The following is a 14,304-nucleotide window of genomic DNA, read 5'->3' on the forward strand; positions in this document are numbered from 1 at the left end:
GTCTAACACACACATGCACACGCACACACACATCCATACGTATACTAATACAGCAGTGCAAAGACAACTGTAAGTATCATAGTGGTGTTCAAAATAATCAAAACAAATATATAACAATAGGACATAAAATATCCATAGTTTAGAACATTTTACAGCAATTAACAAATATGCAAAAAAATTATTGGAAAAGTGTCCATGTCTTATTATTAAATGGGAAGAGCGTTTTTACAATTGTTTGTCCTTTATGATCCAATATTACAAAGTATCTAGATTGTCTGAAGAGGTCAACACAGATTTTAACTGATAACTGAATAATGGTAGGACTCTAAGTGATTAATTTCTCTATATTTCTAATATGCTCTGATAGCTTAGGAATAAATATATACTTAAAGCAATAAAAGATACACTAAATCTTTTAAAAATATACTGCACACAAAATTTAGGAGAAATTTTATAGCTTCACATCCATTTTTGACATATCTCCTAATTTTATGAGCAATATTTATTATAGAATCATAGGAAGACTAGATTACAAAATAAAATAGTATCTGCCTATCACTGGTTTTATATGTAGAAAATATAAAAGAATTTTCAGATTAAACTAAGAGAAATAATAAGAGACTTCAACATGCTTGCTGACTACAAAAACAATATATAAATATCTGTTGTTTCTAGATATAAACAATACATGATTAGATAATAAGACTTACTCTTGAAGATATTTTTATAGTTGAAATTGACAAGCTGATTCTAAACTTTATAGGGAACTGTTAAGAGCCATAGAATAATCAAGCCAATCATAAATAAATGACAAGCTTTTATTCTTTACATTAATTAAGACAGTGCTATTTGCACAAGGATAAACATACAGAAGGAATAAAACAGAAATTTCAGAAACAAATGGAACCATATCTGGACACTGGATATGTAACATCAATTATATGTAAATAGCAGTGAGTGACGGCTAATATTTTCATTAAGTGCTTGTGGGTCAACTTGGCTTGATAGCTCAGTTGGTTAGATAATTGTCCTGAACCACAGTGGTTGCCAGTCCCATCTCCCAGTCAAATGTTTCCTTCCCTCTCTGTCTCTGATTCTCTCTATCTGCCTTCCTCTTCCTCTAATACCAATAAAATAGGCATTAGAAAAATAAATGTTTGTGGGTCAAGTGGATATACATATGGAAGAAAATGAATCTTGACCCTTATAGAATAACATAAAAAAATCAATTTAGATGAATCTTAGACCTAATTATGAAAGATAAAACAATAAAGTGTTTAGAAGAAACACTGAGATATCTACATTTCTTTGAAGGAGGCAAACAATTTAAACAGGACCCAAAATGCTCAAAAGATAAGTTAAAAATCTATATTCATGAAAAGATATGAACAAAGTGTAAAAGAAAGCCACATATTGGGAGAAGCTATTTATATACATACAATTAACAAAAGATTCCTATCTATAACATACAAAAACATCTCTCAAAATGATTACTCAAGAACTTAGTCAATCATTTTCACATGTTCTAGCCAAAAGCTCAGTCGGTAGAGCATCATCCCAAAGCAAAGCACATATGGGAACGAATTGATGTTCCTCTCTCTCTTTCACTCTCATCCTTCCTCTTTCTAAAATCAGTAAGATAAACATTAAAAAAATAATTTTCACATACACACAAAAATTTAAATGTTCAATAAACATACAAAGATATGCTTAACTTCACTGGCCATCAGAGAAATATAAACTAAAAACACAGTAAGATTCCACTCTACATCACGAGATAGTTTATTAGAAAAAAAAAAGATGAATGATATCATAAAGTGTTGGTGATAATACAGAGCAATAGAAATCTTTAGGCACTGCTCATAGGTGATTAAATAGGTAAACCACTTTGGAAAACTCTAGTGGTCTTTTAAAGCCTCTGAAGGTAAAACTATGCATAAACTAGGAGAAAGTAATTACAATCCTAGATATATAGACAGAAATAGACACTTCTTTTTAATGTACAAAAAAAAAGCAAAACTTTGCAGACAGACAACAGCGAGGGGACTGCAGGAAAGAAAGGCGAGTTAGGGAGGGGGAGGTGGGTCGAGAGGGAACAGACGGTGATGTTGGGAGACTTGACTTGGGGTGGTGAACACACAGTGCAATATAAAGATGATGTATTATAGAACTGCACATCTGAAAACTGTATAATTTTGTTAACCAATGTCACCCCAATAAATTCAATAAAAAAACTCAGAGTAGCACTACGGATAATAATTCAGTGGAGAAAGAACTCAATGTCCATCACCAATAGAAGAACTAGGTAAACTGGAACAGCCATTCAATGGAGTAACGAGAATGAACAAAGTTCTACTACATGCAGGAACGTGGATGAATTACATAAACATAATAAAGAGTGAAAGAAGCCAGATTTTACTGAAAGAGTATATAGCTTTATGGTTTTTCATTACATGATTCCATGATGACAGAAGTTAAGACTACTGTCGGCAGGCAGTGACTGCACGGTAAAAACGGAAGGGTGAGGGGAAGGCAGATTCTGAACTGCAGGTAACCTATTATTACCTTATATGGGTGGCATTTATATTGGTGTATTGTTAATGAAAATTCCCCATTCTACATTTATAATTTGTGTACTTTTCTGTATATCTATTACACTTTCAAAAGTTTACATTAAAAAAAAAGCTAAGATTAAAAAGAGAGAAGGGAATGTGGGGAAAAATAAAGTACCTGCCATAATTTAAACAAGAAAATCAACATGTTTGTGTTTTGGCTGTTAGTTTTGTGGCTATGGTGGTAGTGATGGTGGGAGCTGTCTAAAATCCTTTCCAGCTCAGGGTATAAAATGTCATCTTGACTGTAAACAAAATGAAAACCTGTTCTCTCTCCATTAACCCATTTCTATTTTCAAGTTCACCTAAACTGTGTCAAAAAATTCACCTTGGTCAACAAAGATTATGTTCAGTGTCAGTATCTTCAAATTGGGGGCTAGCTTTGTTCAGAAGATAATAGAACATGCAAAAAACATTTAATGTTTTGATTTTTATAATGGAAGCTAATTATTAGTATTGTGATTCTTAAGTCTGTCTATATTTTATATATGGTTATTCCTTAAATCTTATCCTTTCATAATGACTATTTGTTAAAGGCCATAAAAGATTTTAACAGGCTCCTACTGTTCTTATTCTTCCATCACTAAGGAAAGAATTGTTTTCTGGTAACCCACAAAAAGAGGCTATCAAAACCACTCTGGTCAAATACTCACCTTAAAACTAACTCACCAAAGATATATTTTTCTTCAATGAAATGTATTGGGATGACGTTGGTTAATAGGATCAGATAGGTTTCAAATGTACATTTCTGTGATATATGATCTGTATATTGCATTGTATGCCCAGCAACCAAAGTCGAATCATGTTCCATCACCACGTATTTGACCCCCTTTACCCTTTGCTATTCCCCTACCCCCTTCCCTCTGGTAACTAGCATACTGTTTTCTGTGTCTATAAGTTTCCGTTTTAAATCCCTCATATGAGTGAAATCATATAGTTCTTGGCTTTTTCAAAATGACTTATTTTGCTGAGCATAATATTCTCAAGGTCCATCCATATTGTTGCAAATGGCAGTATTTCATCTCTCCTTATGGCTGAGTAGTATTCCATTGTATAAATGTACTACATCTTTTTTTTAATTCAGTCCTCTATTGAAGAATTAATTAGATGTAATGACTCTTCTTCATAAGTGAAAATGCTTGACTCTCATACAGAAAACAAAGATGCTGGGTATTTATGGTAGATTTTATTTTCTTTGTCAAAAAAAGTTCATAACATTTTGTCTGTATACTAGTCAAGCATTAGTTCTCTATAATAGACAAATATTCTCATTTTCCCATTCCTAAACTTAAATTTAGAATCAAACATTTTTTTAAAAACTGCAAAAACAAGAAAACTTATTCCTTTAATATTATTTCTGATTTTCTCAATTACTCCCATATGACAGATTGATGTTTTCTAGTTTCACAACCTAATTTTTGAACAAAATAAACAGTAAATCTACTATAGCCATAAAATTACTTTGTATGTAATTCCATTTATTTCCCAACTTTGAAAATAGTTTATTGGTGGAAAGAGATGGGAAGAAAAACTGCAAATGCAATTTGTAAAAATATGTCACAATTTCATTTTTTACTTTTTGACTTAATAGTCATGATCAACAGAATAACAGAAAGATTCTGGTCTTAAACAGAATCAATGGATGTATGTCTTAAAACAATGGATGTATCTTTTTTTTTTTTTCAGAGACAGAGAGAAAGTCAGAGAGAGGGATAGACGGGGACAGAGAGATGAGAAGTATCAATCATTAGTTTTTCGTTGCGCATTGCAACACCTTAGTTGTTCATTGATTGCTTTCTCATATGTGCCTTGACCATGGGCCTTCAGCAGACCCAGTAACACCTTGCTTGAGCCAGCGACCTTGGGTCCAAGCTGGTGAACTTTTGCTCAAACCAGATGAGCCTGTGGTCAAGCTGGCAACCTCGGGGTCTTGAACCTGGGTCCTCTGCATCCCAGTCCAAGGCTCTATCCACTGTACCACCACCTGGTCAGGCAAGGATGTATCTCTTTTCTCTCTAATGCTTAACTATTCTTCAGTGTATTCTCTCTCTGAAAGTTCAGTGGCACTGAGTAAGTTCCTAATACACATGAGACTCAAAATCTCATAGATACCTTTGATTTGCTAACATCAGATTATACAAAATTAGGAAATTATAGAAAAATTAGAAAGTCCTGACACAGAAGAGTTTAAGTGTGGTATAAAATGATCTTCCCTTCATTATGAAGAGCCCAGTCTGTCTTACCAACAAATAAAAATAAATGTCCACAATAAAACAAAATTCTCAAAAATCTCTCTAACTAGGTCAATTAAAGTAAAAATGAATGGAAGAAGTCTGCTAAGTACATAAGTTAAATTGAGGCAAAATAAATATTCCACTTCTCATAATGCCTCTAAAACCCTCACAGAAGGAAGTGTATACATACTATCGTATGTAAGTAAAACCTTCAAAATTTCTCTTATTAAGAGGAACTACTGATGATTGCAGCATAACAAAGCAAAAACAAAAGTATAGTGAGAAAACAGTTATTGTTGTTTCCTGCTGATGGTCAACATTCAGAAGAATAAGGAAGAATAGAAAGACAGATGATTAATAATAGTCTACTAAGGAGAAATAAATTCCTATGTGCTAATTTTAAAAAGCTTTATTTACTTTGCTATTAAGTACAGTTTCTTTACCAACAGAACATGGTCCAAAGAACTGTAACATCTGAGACTCTACCTTATTATTGAGCTAACTAGTTAGCCTATCACAGTTTCAGGAATGCTACCAGAAGACACAGGGTTTGTGTGTGGATTGTGTAAATCACAGGAACAGCTGAGCTGGAATATCAGCATTTTCCTGGACTTGTTCTGCACCATAACAATTCAGTCCCAATTATAGCATTCTCCACTGAATAGACTGCTAGAGTCTTCACTAACTTATGTGCAACCCCTATACAATACCAGCTCCTCCATGGAACCTGACAACTCCAGTAATAATTAAGTTACTAATAGTGATATTCCTTAGTACTTCTCTAAAGGGCCAAACTTCTATTAAGTAGTTATACTTTTTTTAATGTACTGTTTTCCTCAAATAGAATACACACTGCTTAACAGATAATTATAATGTGGCTTCTTACTTGCTTTTTATATCTAGGATCTTGTTATAGGGAGTTGAACAAAACACTTGTAATTTTATTTTCCTTATTGATATAAACATACTTTGATTTTTTAAACAGATAATAACATTTGACAACACAGAATATTAAAATGCATTTCTTGAGTTCTATTTTAGTTATTTTTCTTTCTCTCTAGAGCTCTTGCTGCACAGTTTCCTTATAAAAGTCTTTAACTTCTATTGTGCAATCCCTCCTTTAATTAAATATGACTAAGTTGACTCTTCTTCGACTACAGGGAAAAGTAATCTAGTTAATATGCTAGAAAAACAAGTATCTCACTCACTAGAAAGGTAAAGCAGCCATTGTCCTCTGTCTCGTATTTAAAGTGAAAGGAAAACACAGGAAACCAAAGAAGGTCCATACCACTTCCCCAGGAAGTCAAAGGTGGAGGTAATGAACTGAGCTGTAGGTAGATCATTTTTTACACAGTAAGCAGGACTGTTTGTTATGTTTTACTCAACTTTTATACAAGAATACATACAATTTTAGACAACTTCTATTTATTTACTTTGGTTTTTGTTTTTAGACTTCTAGGGACGATAGAACCTCCATTATACAAGGTTAAATATTAATTATATTATTTGTAGAATTAATAATTAATAAATATACTCTTTGAGAAAGATTAAGGTTTAAATTGGTTCATTAGTCCACCACAGAAAGTGCTTGCTTGTACCAGACACTGTTCTATGTGCCTTGTAGGTAGATTTTTGCTCTTTTAACCTTCATAGCAACCCTAGATAGTTGGTACTATTGCTATCATCATCCACATTTTATAAATGAAGAGGCTGATGCACGTAGAAACCATCTGTGGTAGAGTCAGAACCTGAACAGATGACCTCTAAGCACGCGGCCTCCTCATCAATCAAGCAAATAAGCTCTGCTCCTCTCGGTGTCACAGGTGTACGTGCTCACACACATTGCTCTACTCCTCAACTCATTTGAATTCAACAAACAACACTTCCTGAAAGTTTAACTGTGAGACACCATGTTGAGCTATTTCAATAAATGCAAAAGATGACCAGATAAACCTTATTTTATGGAGCTTACACTCTAATGAAAATATGATAACTAGACAGTCTTAGTGAAAATAATTAATGTCAGAAGCTAAGCAAGAGCTTAGAGGAGTACAAAGAGATCTACCAGTAACAACAGGGAGAGAATCATCAGGGAGATGAACATTGAATGACTAGTAATAACTTTGATGCCAGAGATTATAAAAATCTTCAAAAGTGGGAAGAGCTATTTGAGCAAGGACTTAGAAACCTGCAATGGCTGATCTGTCGGGCAAGAGCCCAATAATCCACACTTCACTGAAGACAAAGTGGATAAAATACCAACAAGGAGCTTTACAGTCAAGTAAAAGACCCATATAGTAAACATACATTTAATAACACAAATGTACTTAAAACATACCCGGAACACAAAGCATAGAGTAAAGTTGAATGTGTAAGAAGGTATGTGTTATTGAGAACAACCAAGAAAGGGAGAGTTTCTGAACTAGATTTGCTGAAGGCTACCAAAATTCTGGAACGGTAATAAAGAACAAAGAGGGAAAGAGGTGTTCCAGGGAGTAGAACTAAAGGAGCCGATAAAAATAAATAAATAAATAAATAAATAAATAAATAAATAAATACATTTGCAGATAATAAATTCACTGAAAATTTTGAGCCGAAATAGGTATCACCCATTCACCCACCTACCTACTCAACCATTCATAAGTCTGTTAACATTTATTAGTGCCTACACATATCAGAATATGTGCCAGGGTTTGAGAAATGAAAGTCGTAAGGGTTGGTCCCTGCCTTCAGGAAACCCACCTAGTCTACTGGGAAATACGAGCATGTCAGCAGTTCACTGCAGTCTAGTATGAGAGATGTGAGCACAGGTATCTGCAGACATAGATCAGGGGTGAGTGTCCACCTTAGATTAGGGTAGTCAAGGAAAACTTCCACAATGGAAACACTGGGTAAGGCATGGGAAACTGGCCCTGCCAGTGGCTGCAATAAAGAGAAACAAACAGAATCAGGTGTTGGGGTGGCGGGGGGACGGGAGGAAGCACATGAGGAGGTAAGTATAGAGTACTGAATAGTTTGTTACTTTGAGGATGAGCTAAGTGCAAAAAAATAATGCTTTAAATTTGGCTCTCATCCCAAAAGTAAAAATTGTTAAAGAAAAATTAAGCAGCTTTTTTTACTTAGAAAGTGGAGATAGAAGACATAACTACAAGCATTTGGGAAGTAGGAAGAGTATTTGATTGCTATTTGAAGAACCCCATTTGATTTCATAGTGATTTCTCATGTAGCAGTTGAACAGAAATTTCAGCTCATTGATGTCTACGGCAATAAAAAAAAACAGTGCCTAAAGCTTCTCATGTTAATGGGATTTTACACTTTAATCCATAATCAATAACGATTCACAGAAGCACTTCAGGCAAAAAAAGAAAAGAAAAAAAAATAGAACGGCTAGTTCTACTTTTTAGAGGTCTCTGGTCTCACTAAGAAAAACAACTAGAGAGGACATTACTGAAAATAGCAGGACCTATTTGAAAGCCAGAAAAAAATTTGAACTTGAAATTGAAGAACAGGACTTGAATCAAAGATGGGGATCAGAGAACATACAAGAAGATCCAGAAGTTAGGATCCAAGGTGTCTGTTGAATATAATCTGATTGGAAATGCATGTCTAAATCTCCTCAATGCCAAGAAGTACTCAGCACAAGTAGCCCAGTAACTGCTACCTGACCTGCTTAGAAAAATGTTACCCAGAATCTACTACATAATGTGTCTTTTCTAATAACAGTTAGCAACACATTTTTTGAGCCTCATGCTTAAAGTTTCTAAATTAAAAACTAATTCATGGTATACAAATTCATTTTGGTATTGGCCTCATTTTGCAGAATTTACTCAAACCTATTTATTCAATCATGTCACTTCTCTTTTCCTACATATTTCTATTATCTCCTGGTCAACAGACTAATAATGCAAAAAGCAGGACTCAACTACTGAAACACTTAATGAATTTGCCTACAAATCTAACAAATACAGAACTTCCTAACCAGTTAACCCGACACAAAATATGTTATTGATTCCCTCAGGTCTCCAAGCAGGCCCAGCTGAGCTTGGGCCCCGAGCAGAGAGGTGGCCCTGCCATGATTTCAAAAAGGTTGGGGAGCAGAGAAATTAATCATTAAGCATATGACACTTAAAGATTTTATGTCTGCTGCCCGTTTTTAAAAGGTCTGCATCCTAAAATCGCCTTAGGAGTTTACAATAGCCTTTGAAAAGTAGCTTTCACTCAATTTTAATTCAATCTCAACATTTTGTTCTTACTGATAGTTCCTTTTGGGGGGAAAGGGGGGCAAAATAACATTCTTAAGCTGAAAAGTTCCTTTATAAAATTCGTCATGTGTTTGGCTGTTTTTAGACTAACCTCTCGATGGTTCTGTTTTTGGCAAAAATACTGTTTTAAAGTTCAAAGGTGCTGGTTAGGTCAAATAAAAGCATTCTCAAGTGACCTCAATGGGCAGCTAGATGAATGACAGGAATACTTCCATCTAAGAACTAAGTTATGTGAAAATACAAACTACTATGAGAGCATAAGGAAGATGAAAGAATTCAAGCTTTATAAAGACTACTTCATTGACTCATTTGTTCACTCCTTCAACAAACTATTGTGAAAAGATAAACTAAAAACCCACAGAGAATTTCAAGATGGTTTCTCCAATGATCTATTAAAAGAATCATTAATTTTGATGACTACAGAAATATGTCTGAGTTCCAGAAGGAGCTTTAAATTTGGCTCTCATCCCAAAAGTAAAAATGGTTAAAGAAAAATTAAGCAGCTTTTTTTTTTTACTTAGAAAGTGGAGACAGGAGACGTAACTACAAGCATTTGGGAAGTAGGAAGAGTATTTGATTGCTATTTCAAGAACCCCGTTTGAGTTTATAGTGATTTCTCACGTAGCAGTTGAACAGAAATTTCAGCTCATTGATGTCTACGGCAATAAATAAGGGAAATAAAGATATCTCAAATGCATAATTCTCCGTGGCTTGAGGAGCCAGCAAAGCCAACTCCTCTCTTGAAAGATGTGTGAGCAATCTTTTCATTCTTTACTGACCTTTTGACAAGCAAACAATTTCATGACTCATTAAAATTTTCAGTTTTCAAAAAGAAATACCACAAAGAATTTGTCCAATAGATTATCTTAAAATTTTAAGATAAGGATTATTTTGAAGGTTACCAACTGTTTGCATTGTGCTCACCATGTTAATATATAAACTGTAACCTTCAAGAAATCCTCTCAGTTCTCTCTTCCAGAACTCAGCACTCAATGCCTTTTTCCTTTCTACTACTCACAACAATGTAATTAATACATACATTTTTGGCTGTTATTCGAATTCAGATGAGGAGAAACCATTTCCTTTTTTAAATTCTTTATTTGTAATTAGGTATCAGAGCATTGCAAATAATTAAGAATTCTGGAATACAGAATATGCCTATTAATGGCAATAATGGCATTTACACCTTTAGTGCCTAAAGATAATGTAGAATAAATTTTATTTAAAAAATAGGAGATTTTTACATTTTCAAAGCCAAAATATTATGTATGTAAAAAAATGTGCATTTCTATGTGTAAACATATTCTAATCATGGCTGTAAAGATAAACACTACATTTACTAAAGAAAAATAAGTTTTACAGTTAATTCAGTAGCATCAGAGAACTAAGACCACCAAAAGCATATACCAATATTTTATATAAAGTCTCATTTCAGCAGTTAATTGTACAAATATAGACTTTTAGTTACAGGAGAAAAAACAATAATCCATATGTAAGCAACTCCCTTCTTTCTTAATACTCAGCTGGGGTTCTGTCTATGTTTAAGGACATTCTGATGTACACTACCATCAAAGGGATCCTTAAAAGGTTACTGAAGCCTGACCAGGCGGTGGTGTAGTGGATAGAGCATTGGACTGGGACGTGGAGGATCCAGGTCTGACACTCCCTGGTCACTGGCTCATGTGGTTTGAGCACAGGCTCATCTGGTTTGAGCAAGGCTCACCAGCTTGAGCTCAAGGTCACTGGCTTGAGCAAGGGGTCACTCCTTCTGTCGTAGCCTCCCCGTCAAGGCACATATGAGAAAGCAATCAATGAACAACTAAGGTGCTGCAACGAAGATTGATGGTTCTCATCTCTCTCCCTTCCTGTCTGTCTGTTGCTATCTATCCCTCTCTCTGTGTCTGACGCGTGTGCACACGCACACACACACACACAAAAGGTTACTGAAGAAACTATTTTCCCCCTGAAGCTCAATTCTTGATCATCTTACTGAATGATTCCCAACAAATTTCTGTAAAGTTTTAAAAGTTTTAAGTTTATGGTGGCTTCAAACATTCAACTCCGATTATTTACCAAGCTCACTGAGTATGTGTGGGAAGTACTTAAAGAAAAACATCTTTATTTGACTATTTTGTGACATACTTCAACTTTGTGTAAGCAGTTAGACGCCAGCAGAGAAAGGCCAGGCACAAAAGGTTACCAGGGCGGAAAGCCCCAGGTCCTTAGCAATGGGTGAAGCAGGGAAAACACAGATCTCACCCCCAGGGTAACCTTTCCTCCACTAACATAGTGCTGGCCTTTCGGATTAGACTTCCTACCTTTCATACTGCTGGTCACAGGGCTCGAACCCTCCCCTGACCTTTCCTCCCCTGCCCTGTTGCTAGTCATGTGGGTCGGACCTCTTTAGCAGGGGAACAAACAAGAAACCCATAAAAGCCCTTAAGCATTAAACCCCCAGGACAATGAGGTTTTGAACTGAATCAAATACATCTAGATTCTAGATGTCAGCTGTGTTTCACCTCCAGGCCCGGAAAAGCAGCAAAATCTGACAAAGGTTGCATTGCTGACCTCGGGACCAGCTGCACTGACAACTGACCCCTGCCCTGGGACTGATGCTGAAAGAAACATACCTGGAATGTTGATGAGCAGTCTACTGAGATCTCCTCTAGGACTTCCCCTAAAATCCCCACCCTCAGGACTGAGGACCCCTGTGTGCTGCACTCCTCCTCCCGGGGCAAGCCCAGCCCTGCCTGCCTCCTCATTCTCCTCTTCTTCTCCTCCGGTGGGTGCATTTGCCCTGCCTCTCTCCTTTCCCTAATCTCTGCCAGACCCATCAAAACCTGCAGTCAGGAGAGCAGTGGGCAGTGGCGGCTTGTGCAGTCAGGCTAACCCCCCGAAACCTGTCTCCAAGTCCTCCTTTTCTCTGACTTCCCAGTGTAGGTTCACTTCTTTCCAAGTGTATTCCTGCTCAGCCAAAATATTCGAGCTTTACTTGCTGTGTTTTGTCTCTTGACTGAATTCTTTACTTCAAGAATACAAGAATCGAGGACTCACTGTGTTACTGGCAACACTAATAACACCCTCACTTCTATATCTTTTTTACACATGCATACTTCTGTGCAATGACACAGGAACCTGAATCCGGGCTCTAAGGCCTCCCCCCACCTTCATTTCAAGCTTAAACACCACACACTTTAGAAAGCAGTGTCTTTTTCCTGAAATTCTGAAGCAGCTGTTCCCTTCTAAATTGTCACAGCATTTTTTACACCATCTTTAAAGTATTTGCCTCTTTTTGCCTTTTATTTTTCACATGTGTCTTGTGTGTTTACTAAATTATAAAAAGTTATGAACATCTCAGGTATAGAAATTCTATCTTACGCAGGCCTACCTTTTAGAGCAAACTAACTCAAAGAATGATCATGATATAAATACATGCTGTGTAACTGATACTTACTCTGTAATAACATAAAAAAACTATTAAGTTATTGAGGTATACTTTTGGTGGCTAAACAGAAAAATTAGTAATCAAAACACGTATGAAAAACACTCAAGTAAAATCTATACCATATGGAAGTGGAGGCAGGGCTAGATCATTCTTCAAAGATGGATCTAAACGATCAAATGACTTTTACTTACTTGTCTCCAAAAAACTTCCTCCAGAATTCAGCAGCATCTGCTTTCGTGATACGAAAATTATCTCCCTGGAACTGCCCATTGGGAAAGATGGCTTTGATTTCTGCCAGCATGTGACTGAAGATAAGGGACAGTTTTGTGAGATTTCGCCTGTAGAGACAAGGGGGTAAAAAGAAGAAGAGAAATAAATAAATATGTTTTAATAGTGCCATATATTATAAAAAAATAAAATTATGTACAATATCGACCTAGGTCTCGGTGGTTGATCACAAAACTCTAATAATGACTGTAAAAATAATGTTCATAAAAAATTATACATTTAAACTCCTAACAGGCTTTTCACATATTATTTATCCATATAGTCATTTAATATATATAAACAAGGACAAGATAAATTACATGAGTTTAATCGGAAGGATGGACATGGAAAGAAAAGTAAACAAATATAAATGCTAAACAGAAAATATAGAGTGGCTATTTCAACATGAGGAAATGAGGAAAAATTTCTCTTCAGAGGAGAATCTAAGAAGATAAGCAGTTGTTTGGCAGATATAAGACTTAGACTGGAGAAAAGGGGAGGGAGGGAAGAGAAGGAGATGGTACTTTGGAGAGTAGGAACAATATGCTCAATAGTGTAGATGTATGGAATAAAAGCTGTGTGAAATAGCTAAGTGTAGCACGGCTAGAGAAGAACAGAAGATGACTGGAAGAAGCAGGATGAGACAGGATGAGAGTTTGGTTGGAACATGGCAGAAAGAGGCATCTGAAATAATGAAAATAGTTTTTGTCAAATTTATCCATTCCCATAAAATAATCAAGTGTTCTGGTGATGGGTTCCACATATGTGCATATTTTAGAGACTCCTTGAGCAATTCCAATATACTCCCCTTGTTAGGAGCTCCTGCTATAACAAATGGGGAGCCAAAATGAATTAAACATCCTAAGAACATGATCAAACCTGTTTTAGAAATAAAAGGTTATGACAGCATGATAAAAATGGTTTGGAATGAAGGAAAATGCAGATGTCTCCATTCTAATTTCCATGTTATTGTCTCATCTGTTCTCCTTCCATCTATTTCATAAGTTTACAACGTTAACTGTTGTTAATCATATATATATTTTTTGTATTTTTCTGAAGCTGGAAACGGGGAGGCAGTCAGATAGACTCCCACATGCGCCCGACCGGGATCCACCCGGCATGCCCACCAGGGGGTGATGCTCTGCCCATCTGGGGCGTCACTCTGCCGCAATCAGAGCCACTCTAGCACCTGAGGCAGAGGCCACAGAGCCATCCTCAGTGCCCGGGGAAACTTTGCTCCAATGGAGGCTTGGCTGCGGGAGGGGAAGAGAGAGACAGAGAGGAAGGAGAGGGGGAGGTCTGGAGAAGCAGATGGGCGCTTCTCCTGTGTGCCCTGGCCGGGAATCGAACCCAGGACTCCTGCATGCCAGGCCGACGCTCTACCACTGAGCCAACCGGCCAGGGCTGTTAATCATAATTTTTGAACCGAACTTGCTTCTTTATATTTCTGTTCATGCACTCAATAGATACAAATACAATTTTTC

General features: G+C 36.2%; 1 protein-coding gene across 8 annotated transcripts in view; it reads right to left on the reverse strand.

The window, feature by feature from the left end:
- The window catches only part of CBLB (Cbl proto-oncogene B), a 239,262-nt gene that overhangs the window by 129,071 nt on the left and 95,887 nt on the right, over positions 1–14,304 (reverse strand). For all 8 annotated transcript variants that reach the window (XM_066240711.1, XM_066240715.1, XM_066240714.1 and 5 more), the window contains exon 4: positions 12,745–12,891. In XM_066240711.1, coding sequence (XP_066096808.1) covers positions 12,745–12,891 — 147 coding nt within the window. The remainder of the gene's footprint in view (positions 1–12,744; positions 12,892–14,304) is intronic.

Source organism: Saccopteryx bilineata, chromosome 8, assembly GCF_036850765.1.
Source record: "Saccopteryx bilineata isolate mSacBil1 chromosome 8, mSacBil1_pri_phased_curated, whole genome shotgun sequence".
NCBI classification, from domain to species: domain Eukaryota; kingdom Metazoa; phylum Chordata; class Mammalia; order Chiroptera; family Emballonuridae; genus Saccopteryx; species Saccopteryx bilineata.